The 14,344-nt window shown below is 53.4% G+C and overlaps 1 protein-coding gene across 1 annotated transcript in view; it reads left to right on the forward strand.

The window, feature by feature from the left end:
• The window catches only part of JPH2 (junctophilin 2), a 38,617-nt gene extending 28,936 nt beyond the window's left edge, over positions 1–9,681 (forward strand). Inside the window, exons 4-6 of the mRNA XM_068912674.1 lie at positions 3,513–4,387; positions 5,961–6,058; positions 7,196–9,681. Of these exons, the coding sequence (XP_068768775.1) occupies positions 3,513–4,387; positions 5,961–6,041 (956 nt within the window). The 3' untranslated portion in view covers positions 6,042–6,058; positions 7,196–9,681. The remainder of the gene's footprint in view (positions 1–3,512; positions 4,388–5,960; positions 6,059–7,195) is intronic.
• Positions 9,682–14,344: the final 4,663 nt, after the last annotated feature.

Raw genomic sequence — 14,344 nt, forward strand, 5'->3', positions numbered from 1 at the left:
CCACGAGCAGACATGGCTTTTTCTTGGAACAGCTTTGCACAGCTGACTCATATTCCTTATCCTGTGGGGCTCCGCACTGCACCAGGGTATGATCAGACTGAGCTAATTAGTGTCTTTAATATCCTGTAAGAAAGTTGCTCATACAAAATACTTTTTTTTCTGACTTCCTATTTGTTCACTAGCATCACTGCTAATTATTTGGCTGGGAAAACACTTGTGAGGTTCCTTCTATGAGATCGAGCACTGAGCATTAGTGGATAGGAAATATAATGTTAAAAGCAGCATTATGAGTGCCATTACCTTGCCCTAGGCCTACCTAGCTAGGCACATGTTCTTCCTGGAAAGTTTTCCTCCCAGCGAAGGGAAGCAGGAATAGAGCAGCAAACAGGGTTCCAGATGCCAACATTTGTATCCTGTCTTGGTCATTATCTGGTTTTGCTACCCAGAACAACTGCCCTGCGGCTGCCGAGGCAGGATCACAGCAGACGGTAGGGCGATACGTTAGCCAGCAGCAAAATTGGGGGGAGGATCCCACCATTGTGACTCCCACTCACCAAAACATTTTGCTTACTCCTGCCGTGATTTCAGTGCCTCCAGGTCTCCAGTGCTAAACGCTGGTCACAGGGCACCCAGTGGGAAAGGGGAATGGCTCATTCCCAGGGCTCAGCCTGGAGAGAGTCATGCTTATAGATTTGCCCAAATTCCCTGCGCTCCTGCCTCGTCCTGCACTCTCACGGCTTGGGAGACGTTGCCCTGGAGGCTTGCCCGCATCTCACCGAAGCATGGCCAGTTCTGCTGGGGCTGGCTGTAAGCTGGGAATCACCGCAGCGCCTTGGCACGTGTGCGAGCCAATGTGCGACACTTCACTTAACAATAGCTAAACGTCATTTGATCCTAACATAAGCCCCTCAGCTGTCACTCACAGCTCCACATTCACCCTTTGCATACTGGGGTATTTATAGCACAGAGGCAAAGGAAACTGGAATTCCTGATGGAAGGTTTTTGGCAGATAGCTAAGATTATTTTTTCCACCCATGACAATTCAATGAGACAATTGAAATGGTCTTTGCAAAACGCCTGGACCAGCCCGTCCTCGGCTTTTTGCTACTCAGGTGCCTGAATCCTCTCCATATTTTTATGTACAGCTTCACTCAGGTCCTAGCCTCTTTCAGTGGCCATGTAACCTGCTGGTGCACAAATTTTTCTCCTATGATTCCTTTTAACCTCAACATTTACAAAACAATCAAAGCATGACAAAGAGAAAAGTATCTTCTTGGAAAGCTGCACCATCCATGAAAAAATGTAATACTAGATCTTGGATTTTGCTAGGACTCAGGTAGCATCTGGTCTCACAGCCAGGAGAGCCTGACGGCGTTGGGCAGATACATTTGCCCCACTTTCCCAGTGTTTGGCATAGGACAAGCCCTCCTCAGCAGACCTCAGCTCTTTAATAAGTATTTATCCTTGGGTTTCACTTAGGATAACAGCTGTACCAATTTAGGGGGGAGTGATGTAAGCCAAAGTCCTTGCTGAAATGTCATGCTCAGAGGTGAAGGTGGCACAGGTAGCGGGGAGAAGAGGATCAGGGCTATGCAGTGCCCTCCAGGAAAGCAGGTTTTCTGGTGTGAATTATTGAGGAGGAGAAGAAAGCACCAGCTGATAGCAAGGAGCCTGGAGCTGCAGGCAGCCTATTTTGAGGAGACTGAACAACTGTTGAAACGGCTTCCAAATAATCCATTTGCAGCCAGAAATAAATGGCCCTGAATGGGTCGCCTCCTGATTGATGGGAGTGTGCAGACAGGGAGAGTAGCTAAAATAAATCCCCTGCTTCTCCCCGCCACCACTCCAAGGGAAGGCAGTGCCCATTAGCAGCATGCAAATCACACTATTGATTTATTAGAGGGAACGAAGGCACCCATCTCCAATTTCCAGACCCAGCTCAAGTCTTCACTGGTCCTTGGGGGAGCAGAGAAGGGGGATGAGCTGCCAGACTACGGGGACAGCACGGACCAGGGTCTGTGCCACTCAGGAGCACAGACCGAGCCCTGTGCCTCTGCTCCCCCCAGCGTTGCTTGGGCTCAGCAGAATGAGGCCAAAGCCGTTTTCAAAAGCAGGTGCATTGCTTTCAGACGTGCTGCTCTGCAATCCCACCTTGTCCCTAAGGAGCCTGTGATCGTCCTTCGTTGCTGTCATTCGTTACGGGTATCGCAGCAACATGCAGGGCCCCGTCCCAGAGTGGATCAGCCTGCACAGGACACTGCACGTGGCTGTTTTTCAGCATGATTTGCCCAGTTGTTCTGGTGGATTTTGCTCCCTACCAGCCTCATGCAGTGGGCCGTCTTCAGCACCAGGCTCTGGCTGACTTTCCTGGCCCCAGCTGGGCGGTGATTTGCTTTGCAGACATGGCCCAGGGTTAACAAGAAGAAAAGATTTAATAATAGGTGAATAACTGAGGTGATGGCAAACATTTCAAGAGCTGACAGGTTAGCATGCGAGTTGAGGACAGGATGAAACCGGAAGCCCTGCGTCACCTTGTGTGACGGTGCCAGGTGATTTTGGTGCTGTTGGGAGGGATGTCCGAGCTGCGGGTGCCCGGGTCAGCGTGGAGGGGAGGTCTGTGAAACGCCCGTGCTCTCACGGCCAGCCCCGCTCCTTGCACAAGGAACGCGTTTCCCATAGGGAGGAATGAAGGACCAATTTGCTAGCAGAGGTGGCTGGAGAGAAGACGACCCCCAAATGACCATCTCCCCTCACCGTGGGAAAGGTGCAGCGTGCACTCAGCCACACTGTGAGACACCAAAGAAGCCACGTGGAAGAGTTTCCTAGCCGTAAAAAAGCTTAGGTGGGAGCTCGATCCTCTTTAGGCCTAGGATAATCCATCTATGTGACTTAAAGCCACAAAAAACAGGCTGCAGATTTTCACTGCTTCTTTACTTTCGCCTGGAGCTCCTGCCTGCTTTCCTTCCGCTCTTCCCGTGGAGGGCGGCACGAGCAGGGGATCCACGCCCGGGCCAGGGAGGTGGCAAATCCCTTCTGAAAGCACGCTCTGCTGTGGGATATGCAGCGGAAAATCCACCCTCGCTCCAGTCACCTGGGAGTTTGTCACGTCCCTTAACCAGGCCCCGAAGGAGAAATACGCAGAGCGAGCGTGCAGCTATGAGACGTGGCGTGAGGCGCTCGCGCTTGTTTCTGCAGGAGGGGGGCACGGCTAGACGGGACCAGAAAGGTGGGAGTGAAGTAAGCGGATAAAGCGGAGTCACGCCGATGGGGCTGTTTTGTTCTCTAGCCAAACGCCGACGCGTTCCCCGCGGCAGAGGCCAGAGGGAGACCGGACCTGCCCGGCGCTCGCTCGCAGCGCGGCGCCCGCCAGCTCCTGCCCCATCCCGCAGCCTCTCCGCGGGGCTCGAGGGGGAGAGCCGCGGTCTTGCCCCAAGCCAGGCAGGGCCGGGGGCCGAGGCGGCGCGCCGGCCCCCGCTGAGCGTCTCTCTCTCTCTCTCTCTCCCCGCTCCCAGGCCCCGAGTACCAGAAGAGGAAGCTGCTGCAGGAGATCATGGAGAACGCGGAGCACAGCATCAACATGGAGGAGGAAGCCCCCCGGCCGGAGGGCGCCCCGCCGCCCCCCACGCCCCCCGACAGCCCCCAGCTCCACGAGAAGGACGCGGCGCGCCGCCGAGCCAGCCCGGCGCCCAGCCCCGCGGCCACCCCGCCCGAGGCCAAGCGGCCGAAACCCGGCGCCCCCAAGGACGGCTTCCTGCGCCCCGGCGGCTGGGACGAGGAGCGCGGCGGCGAGGGCAGCCGGGCCGGCACGCCGGCCGACGTGGGGCCGGCCCCGGCGGGGAAGGCGGCGGGCGAGAGCCGGCCGCCCTCGCAGAGCTCGGGGCGGCAGAGCAACGCCCGGGCGCCCGCCGAGCAGATGGAGATCAAGCCGCTGCAGCGCATGGCGCACGAGCCCGACGTCGAGCTCTTCAAGGGCTACCACAGCTACGCCGTGAGGACCTCCTCGGTCTCTCCGCCCGTGGACTATGAGGACGAGCCGTTCCCTGAGCCCAAACCTCCTCCCAAGCCCGTCTGCCCGGAGCCCGGAGCGGAGGCGGGGGCCGCGGAGCCCGGAGGGGAGGCCCGGCGGCGCGGGGGGACGCCCGCCGCCCGGGAGGAGAAGCCCGCGCCCAGGGCCGAGGCCAAGCAGGAGCCGGCCCGGCCCGAGCTCCGCCGCAAGGAGCCGAGGCAGCACCGCAGCCCCGAGCGCGGGCCCCCGGCGCGGGCCGACGCCGCGGCCGAGCGCAAGACTGAGACCAAGGCGCTGGCGAAGGCCGAGCCGAAGGGGGTGGCGAGAAGGGGGCCCCCTCCGGCGGCGGCGGCGGCCCCGGAGGCGGAGGAGTGCGAAGAGGTGACGCTGCGGGGCGGCCGGCCGGCGCGGGGGCCGGTGGCCGGCCCGGCGGCGGCGCGGGGACGTGGGGGCAGCCTTTCTGCGGGGCGGGCTCGCGGCTGGGCTCCGAGGGAGGCATGGCTGCAGCGTCCCAGCTCCTCTCCGGGTTTCAGAGGGAAGCGGCGGTTGCTTTTCTTATTTTTTTTTCCCCCTCGCTACTGATGCAGCCCAGCTCCGGCAAGAGGGCGCTTTCGCCCCTCGCCGCCGGCGCGCGCCCGGCACGTTTGGGCAGTGCGTGGGTCTCGGCGCACGTCCCGAGGGGCCACCAGAGCTTTCGATCTCCCCTCAGGCGCTAACGCGCGCCGGGGCTGCAGCGTGACGAGAGAGGCTCCCACGGGCTCCTCCTGGCTCCTAAAGCCTTTTGGAGGACTTTCTTCTTTCTCCCGTCCCCTCCCCTGCCAGCCAGCCGTGCCCCTGCCTTCCAGGGAGGCGGTGTGACAGCTTCCCAAGAAACCTCCTTGCTCTTGCCGGCAGGTCCTGCTGAATCAACGTGCAGCCGTGGGGAGGCCCGGGGAGCGCAGCCGTGCAGCTGAGAGAGCTCCCGGCTGGGTCACAGGGCTCGGTCAAGAGATGGAAGAGCCAGCACCCTATTGCCCTTATCTCCAGACCGAGCTCTCTGGGGTCCTCGGGGATTTCGGAAATATGCTAGTCAACTTTTCTCACGCTGCTCAGTCTGGGCAATCGTTTGAAACCTGGGGAGGACATTTAAAGGACATTTCATCCAGTCCTCCCTGTGCCCTTTGCAGTGAGGACTTCCCTGGTGGGAGCAACGAGGTCAATCTGAAATTTCAAAAGTTGAGGAAGAGAAACATCTTGTGCTAAATTTTTCACGCTTTTCTCTTCTTCTGTTCCCTTCTCTTTTCCAACCGGTATAGATCTGAAAAGTTTGGGGGAAATGTAGGACAGAAAAAAAAAAAGGTGCCTTTTTTTAACCTTCTACTCTTTTGCGATAGGATTACCTTATGAGCTGAACTGTGTTATCAGGTCACAGACTGATTTCCCAGATTTAAAAAATAATCACTGTAATTCATTTTGCTGTTCTCAAATATACCCCTAAAGCCTTACACTTTATTAGCCTGCTGCTTCTCCTCTTGCAGTCTCATTTTGCAGTCCATTTAGATATGACTTTAGAAAAGCACTTGTTTTGGTCAGAAATCAGAAAAATTTCATACAAAAAATTTGTGAATCTTAAAAACAGCAAATTTACAGACAGACAATTTGGGTAGGGAATGGAATTTGGAGAAACATCTTGAAATGAGCTTTGCCATTTCTGTACATGTGGTCGTGGTCTTCTTTAGTCTGATTTAGTCTCAGCCTAAGCTGAGAAGGAGGGATCTTGCAGAGAAGAACAGGGAATAGGGATTGATATATGATGTATTCAACTAGTTTGAAATTTGGGCTAGTTATTAAGTGCCAGACCTATGTGTGCCAGGAGAGGGTAGCAAATGTTGAATATTAGAATGCAGGCAGCTGTATCTGTCTCCCCATCTGGAAATGTAGTGTATAATACTTTGTTTCGACATTTTTCTTTCAGGGACCTAACACAATCGTGATCTGCATGGTCATCTTATTGAACATTGGTCTGGCCATCTTATTTGTACATTTTTTGACATGATGCGCCCCTCAGGCAAGGTAAGAAGAGCAAACACAGCTAAGTGAGGTTTTATCCCCAGTTTGAGGGCTTCTGTAGACGTCACTGCGGGCATTTTATGGTTTACTAGCTTTACTGACAATGCAAATCATTCACTGATGGATGCACTGATGATGATGAAAACGTAAGGGCATTTATTTAGTAGGTACTACTTCTCTACTTTAGTTGTAATTTGCCTGCATATGCAGTGACTTGATTTTTTTTTTTTCTGCACATACGCTGCAAGGGACACTTTCAGTTTGCGGTTCCGTGGCCACTGCTGCCAGGTAATTCGTGCATTGCAATATTTATTGGAACTCAGCCCAGCAAGGCAGGAACATAAAGAAAATGTGCAAACGTGAAGTTTGCAGCTCTGATCTGCACCAGCGCTAGTTCTGCCACTGTCATTATGTAGTCGTGTTACTTAATGTAAATGTGAGCTGAGACTTCTGCATCTAACTCAGATTAAACTGGAGCTCACTCTGGTCTTCCACCTGAGTTAGGATGACGGTTTACATCTGGATTTGGTGGCAATGGAAACTTGTGAGGTTTCTTGTGCCTGGGTGGTTCCTGCACACAGGAATGTGTCATGAGTTTGCATAAGATTTCTGTGCTGTGATTTCTTGGGCTGAAATATTGCAAAAAAAAAAGCCCCATGAAGGCTGAACCTGACCCTTAGTCCTCCCGCTTGAACATAATACAAGAGGCTCCTCCTTAGCTCCTGTCAGGGTGTTGAGCTGCTTTCTCCTGGGGTCTCCTGGGTAATAAAACTACTCAGTTAGACACTGCTTTCTTAAGTCTAATTAATCCCCATTCAGACTGCACAGGTGAAAGCCGCGGGGGAAATGAATTGAAGACCTTTATTGATCTTGTCTTCTCTCAGCAGCAAATCTCAGTGGTCAACTTAGTTTAAACGTGCCAACCATTTGTTAAATGTTTTTCTGCAAAGGTCTGATTTCAGATTCGAACCAAATCTGTCCACAGACATCCTGCAGCATGCAAAGGACAGGGTCAAGCCACAAGGGCGCTGCGGAGCAGGGTACCTTCCTCTCCCAGCACAATCGGGTGGACAGGGATGGTTACGTGGCGGTTGTGTTTTGCTCCCTGTTGACTTTTCCATTCATGTGTGTCTGGAACAGGCGTTGCTGCTGATGGAGACCACAGACCTTGGCAGGGATTAAACTCTCAGCCACCTGGAAACATCTGAGAGGAGGGCTTGAGATCCCAAGGTTGCACTGCAAACATGAACCTTAAACGAAAGCTCCTGAAGATCTGTTCAGCCTCCCTGCTCCCAGTCTGTGGCTGGCCTCTGCAATCTACCAAGAAAAAGCCAGGATTTCTGCAATTCAGCCTCCTTCTCTTCTTTGTATGAAATAACAGTTGCCTTAAATTGATATCACCAAAGCCATCAACTGTCCTATCGTTCCAGGGATGAGGGATTTATCTGTAGCTGTAGGAAAATGGATGAAGGTCTCATCCATGCACACTCAGAAGTGTTTTTTAACTCCCTTATTTGACTCTGTGTCAGAGATTTCCCAAAGAAAATCGTCCGTGTCCTGGAGATGAAGCAATATACAGCAACCAAAATGACTCGTGAGAGCCACGCCACGGCTGGGGATGGACAGCGCAGCTCTCTGCACTCGGAAGTCCCCCAAAGGGCCGAACAAAAAGCCTTCCCTTTCCCTGTTGCCTGGAATTGTTTTCTGCCTATAGAGGATTGAGAGGGGGAGCAAGTGAAGTTGGACATGTTGAAGTGTAAGCAGACTCCAGCAGGATCCCCTGATGTGCCTGCGGAGGAGCCACGGGCAGGGGCTGCACTGTGCGGGCTCGCGGGACCGGCGAAGCCAGGGCTACCCATGTGAGCGGGGAGTGCCGCGGGGAGACGGGGCCCCGCAGGGACCAGGCACCCTGCCAGCTCTCTCTTGTCGCCACCAACTGTCCTTGCAGGAGCATCTTGCCGCAGGTTGCATCCTGCTGTGATTGGAAAGGAAATAGATAAATGTGCTGAATTTGCCCCTTCTCCCCTTTTTCTATGAAAACAGTGCGAGTTATGATTAAAAGGAGGTGGCTCACAGAAAAGCAGCCTGCACACCCACAGGTTGCTCCCTGTCGAAGCCCCAGCCAAGTTTCGCCAAGGCGGTGAGCTGACTTTCCAGCCAGTGGATGCGGGATTACCGTCGTGGGAGTGGTTAGGTTATTCCTGAAAGCAAAAAGGTGCAGAAACCTGAGTGTATTTGGGTGTTAGGCTGAAAAGTATGCAGCAGCCAGACTTTGATCAGTGGTTGAGTACGGAGGGGAAATTCTGGCTGCTGTTCTTGCATGAGAGACTTAGAGGCCTTGGCAAGACACACTGCTCCTTCCCAAGAGCTGCAACAGAGAGCGACATTTGAAGGGAAATGTTTCCACCCTGATCTGCTCTGACCCTTAGTAGTGCGAACTTAGAAATATCGGCACAGATGAAGTTAGTTTAGTGTGAGGCTGAGCGCTTGGACGTGTTTCTTTCTTCTTAAAAGCAATATATATTTTATATCCCTTTTTAAGATAATCAGAAATGTTATTTATAGTCAGTTGTGCACCTCTGTATCCTGAAGTCCCACAGTGCAGAACAGGCTGAGAAAACCTGAGGGACTGGAAAGAGTGGGGAAATGATGGATGAGGAAAAACAGATACCCAGTCTGCTCCAAATGCTAATCTGAAAGGATTTCAAAGACAGTGTGGCAGACAGGCAGGGGTTTACACTGCCTAGAGACACAGGGCAAAACCTAATTTATCTCCTCTAATTATGCCGTAAGAGAGTGAGAATAATTCAGTACTCTTTGTGAACCAAGTTTATTTTTTAGCCTTATTTAGCTCAGGAATGTTGGCACAGTCGCAAATACGTGGTGTTAACTGTGGGAGAAGTGAATGCGATCCCTTTCTAAAAGCCACGCGGCTGTACCAGTCCTGAAAAAGCTGCGCAGCATCATCTGCGCTTCCACAGAGCATAGTTTAGTAGCAGTTTGCTTCTTTCTTTTTCTTTTCTTGAATATAAGTGTATTATGAACCCAGGCTCCATTGCTTTACCCCTGTTTGCTGGCACTCACTTGCCAGCTCTGCAGTTTCAGTATGCCAGCTGCTTTCATTAACTACCAATACGATTTCTGTTGAGAGACCTGAGGGGCCTTTATTTCTCACTAAGCATAAAAATGGATCTTTTTCAACAATGCTAAGGCAATTCCCCCCTCCCGCCCCAGTTTTGTATGCATGTGATGTGCGCTCGGTTATGTGCTTTCTTCCTAGGAACGTTCTGAGAAAAGTAGGTAGATTTGCTTTTATGTGACGTATAAATATATCCATATTGCACTAAGATATGGATATATATAAATAAATATATAGCCCCTTAGGGATTTTGTTTTCTTAGATGCAGAATAACAACTTTACCTCAAAGTGCATGATTTCAAAACTGACGAGGATATGGTGTTAAACTTTTCAGGTCTTACGAAGGTGCAGATACATTTCACTCTTCACAAAAAATATCACAGATTTTGCAAGCCGTTTACTACCATCTGTGTAATACTGTCCAGAGTTTTCTGTCGGTTGTTCTGCTGGATTACGTGCAATAATAAACAGTTATCTGCGCACTGTATTAATGTGGACCTTTGCAGGAGGATCTCAAGCTTCCTTTCTGGGTCAACGCACTCGCTCCGGTCTTAGAGGAGAGCTCGCAAACGCCTCACCCAGAATCTGACAGGTGGGATCTGCTTGATTTTTAGTTTTTCCCTAATATCTATTCTAGAATCTGCTTTTTTGTTAACAGGGGGTTGCTTTTTAAATAGAATTGTTTTCAGTTCTGGCTGTTTAAAAGTTTGGTGCCAGATGTTTGCAGACAAGTCCAGAAATCCCGCTGTGCTCTCCGAGCAACCCCTGTGCGCTGGATGACGCGAGCCTGGCGCATGCCTGCCTCAGCCAGGAAACCCTTGCAGTGAATACCAAGCAAGTGCCAGTACAGACCCTCTCTCATAAATAACCAGTGGAGCATGTGTGTGACAGAGGAGAAGAGGCCTAATGAGGGAGACATTGTAATCGCAAGGCCTGTTGCACGAGGGTAGCAGCTCGTGTGCAGGGCAGCCTGGCTGCGTCCCTCCGGCGGCCGCTGGGCCGTACGCCTTCCTCCGCTGCCGGCGGATGTCACTGATGCACCCGGGGGTCTTCCAGCTCTCCCAGGCTACGAGGAAAGTGTGACGGAGGGGGTTTTGCTCCTCACACAATGTGGGGGAAATACAGCAGAGCAGTAAAGGCAAGGCAGCCACTCCTGTAAGAGATGGCTTGGAAGTGAAGCGCCACTTCCCGAAAGGAAGGATTCCCAGCTTAATATCCAACCGAGTCCAGGCCGCGGGGGGCGTGGAGAGCCGTGAAACTGCTCCGCAGGGAGCAGCGGTGCCAGCCGAAGGCTGTGGCTGTCCGTGCTCGAGACCCGCGGAGCCCACTGCCGAGCTGTGCTGCCCCGCGCCTCCCGCACCCCCGCGGGCCAGGTAGCCCTTTGGGCTGGTGCTTCCCGAAAGGGCCGCGCTGGGGGAAGGCTGAGCTCGGTGGTGACCGCGGCCGATGCCCACAGAGCACGGAGGTGAGAGGGACTCGCATCGGAGGTGCCTGGGGTTGCTCCCAGACCCAGGAGCTGGGCTTTTTGGGGGGCTGTGGTGGCCTTCAGCAGCCGGGACCTGGCACCGACAGTGCTGAGGCCTTCCACAGACACCAGCGAGGGCAAAAACCAGAAAATCATGGTCAGGGCCTGGCCAAGACTTGTACCTTTGCAGAGTCTGTGTCCCAGCTGTGCGATCTCCCCTCTAACACCAGGTCCCCAGTGCCTCCTGCCTCCTTTCCTGGGTGCCCTGTAGGTCTTGGCCAGACGGACAGCATGCTCCCAGGGGACGATGTACCTCTTAAACGTTCGAGGCTTTGCTCTGGGGCGGTAGTGACCTGCACATCAGAACTGGGGTTATATTCCTGCGTCCTTGCTCTTCTCCCTCAGTAAATGCTAATCAATTTGCTCCAATGGATGTGGCGGTTGCTCTATTCCTGGATAGTTATTTCGAGGGGATTATGAATTTTTCACAGCATCTTGGCACTCAGCACTTGCCTCCAGGCAAGACGAGCTCAAGGCTTCAAAATGCCAGGTTTTGACTTGTGTTGAAGGCAGAAGAAGAGGGTGGGGAATCCAACGCATCCACAGAAAATAGAGAGTTTGGACTTTAGGCCTTTTAAAACATCCCTTAGTAAACCTCAAACAGCACAATACGTCATGCTCCAGTCAGTCTGAAGGGATGCAGTACAGGAGACTGGGACGCTGTGTCCATGACCACCTCCATGTCGTCTCCAGCAAGCTGCTCTCTACAGGCGAAACCGTGGTGGGGAGCGAGCTGCCACAGCCTCCGCACAGGGTAAGGCTTGTCTTTACACCCCAGTCCTGTCATCTCTGCTTGAAAGAGGCCTGTAGCAGGGCTTGTTATGGTTAGTTTACAATGGTAAAATTCACACTTCTCCTTTTGTCCCATCCTTTCGATCTGCCATATAGGAGATGAAGGGAGCTCGAAGCTCTCTGCGCATTATCGCAAGAGATTCTTGTAATAAAAACCATAGCGTAGGGCTCTGCAGCCTGTGCTCATGTGCAAGGTTGACTGCACAGTTATCCAAATTAATTGTATGGCCCAAAATTATGTGCATGGAAATAGAGAGCAATAATGAAGCAGTTAGTTATAGATATACCTTTGAACGGGCAAGTTAGATAGCCAAGAGTGTGTAGGTAAAATATCCACCTGCAAATAGCTCAGAGTTTAGCTCAGTACCGGACTGTGTGTAATCCCCATCTTCAGCCCATACTTCTTCAAAAATATTTCCTAGAGCAGTGGAGAGCACGGCTATTCCTTGAGAATTTGCCTTGCGAGGTTTCCTAACTTTGCATTGGCATTTGCTTCGTTCCAAATCACAGTAAAGCCCCACAATTCAGACTGTTTTGTGACGGAATACTTGTCTGCCAAAAAATATCTTCCAAACCTTCCTTTTGACCTAATGAAAGTATTTTCTTTCAGTCCTTTCTCCTAGGTATTACATGACAATACAGAAAACGGCATTTCAAAAACAAAAAAAGGGGGATCTCTTTCATAACGAAAAAAAATCAAAATTCAGCATTCAAAAAATACTGAATCAGGACATTTCAGCACCTTTGGAGCTTTACTCCTAGCATTTCCCACAAATGAAATACCAAAATTGGCACCCTGTGAGAGGCAGCAGCCCCACTGGGGTTTCCTCCCAGCGATATAGCCTGGGCTGGGGCGCTGGCAGCGGCAGCAGCACTGGCACCTGCCCCAGCGGGATGCGGGGGACGAGGCCCCGCGGGAGCATTGCCACAGCCACGGCTGGGCGGAAATCTGCTCCCAGCGCTGCCGGCGCGGCAGGGGTCACGCTGGGCATCGCTGCCTGCTCCCCCAGCACCGGCTACTCCTCCTGGGAGCAATTCTCTTTCTCTGCCTTATAGTCATTTCGTGCATTGATCTCCAGGCTTCGGGCCACAGGCCGGGTGTCCTGCTGGGGCCAACGCAGGTGGTGCAGCCTCCTGGCAAACCTGCCCCATTAGGGCAAAACCGCGTTTGCTCTGGTGGTGCTGGAGCGGTGGCAGACCCGCATGCAACCTCCCGTTGTCTTTTGCTCGTGAGAGCATCCTCCACCTCAGCCCCCTGGATTTTTAGTGACCTGCCCAGGAGACAGGAAAAGCAGCAGCAAGGACCAAGAAGAAGGCAGCCAGGGGGAAGAGTGGTTTACGGGGGAGGAAAGGAGACCGCAGTCGAGCACCAGGGCTGCTTGGGCCCGGGGGACAGAGGAATCCAGAATAGCTGAAACCTTCAATCCCTTTTCTATTTCTGGAGCGTCTCACATGAACGAAGCCCGGCGGTGCGGAGGGGCTGGAAGGGCACAGGCTCGGCCTCTGCCGACAGCAGGCGCTTCCAGCTGGCTTCAACGGGGCACGAGGGGGTCGTGGCAGAAGACTCACCCTCTGATGGAGACTCAAGGAGATGCACTCCATTAAATTATGGATTTGCTCTCCTCTGGGCTTGTTCTGCTCCTGGTATCAGACGAAATGGCAGCGTCTCATTCACGGAGCCGGGGAGGTGGCCGGGGGCGGCAGGGTAACCAGAGCCCTTGGCACCTCATAAATCTCAGCCTGATGGATGGAGCGGCTCCGCTCCATGCGTGGTGGAAGCAGTGTCAGAGCAGGGGGCTTACTGCAAAAGCAATGACATACTGCTTCAAAAATATTAATAATTTTAAATAGAAAGCATGCCAAAGCATGCCCCTTCCCTGGGGGGGAACAGTGTTGGGTTTCTGCCTGGGGCACTGCTGCTTCCAAGGGTGATGTCCCCCACCCTGCTCCCAGCCGAGTGTCCCTGGGTGCGGGGAGCGAGGTGTCCGATATGTGAGAACCGGGATAAAGGCATTGGCCTGATCCTGTGACCGAAGGGCGGCAGAGTTAGTCTCCGACGGTGGGAGGTGGAGGAGAGGGTGCAATCTGAGACCCCGTGTCCTTTGCGAGTGACCTGCCCAGGCAGCTGGACTCGTCCTCCACCGCCCTTGCAGGCAGGGGGGCAGCTCTTGTCCCTCATCCCTGGTTGCCTCTTTGTGCGAGGGGAAGGACCAGGGCTGGGGCAAAAGTGGTCCCAGTAGCAAATAGGTCGTGAGAACCACAGAGCGACTGTTGTCCTCCTGTCTGTCCTAGGCGCTGGGAAGGCACTGGCTCCAGACCACCACCTTCATCCTTGAGGAAACCTCAGTGAGGCCCGAGAGAGTATTAACGCAGTGGGGAATAGCCACTGAGCCCGGCCGGAGAGTCGAGGGTGTGTGGCTGCCGGGCGCTTGGGGGGCAGCCAGGGGCCCCAGAGCTGTAACGTAGCTCCTGCCCTCGTCCACCAGAAATGCTGAAGCCACCTGAGCCGCCAGCCGGTACAGCAAGTCAGAGATTCGCATTAGTCAGCACAGAGCTGGGCAGTTATATAGTGTATATATCGCTTATACAAGTGGTAAGAGCCACTTCACACTGAAAATCCCCAGCCAGGAAATAGAGGGTGACAGGTAAAACCTCACCGCACGGGGTGCGGACGGAGGCCATGGGGAGCGACTGCTTCCTCCCGCTGTGGGCATCTGCTCCAGGAGGACCATGCCCCAAGACAGCGGCTCCGTGCCAGCAGCGAGGGCCCCGGGCTCCCACCTGGGAGGGATACGTGTCCTGGCTCCGGCGGTTCCCGCAGCGCCCGCACCAT

This window comes from Struthio camelus, chromosome 18 (assembly GCF_040807025.1).
Source record: "Struthio camelus isolate bStrCam1 chromosome 18, bStrCam1.hap1, whole genome shotgun sequence".
In the NCBI taxonomy this organism is placed as follows: Eukaryota; Metazoa; Chordata; class Aves; order Struthioniformes; family Struthionidae; genus Struthio; species Struthio camelus.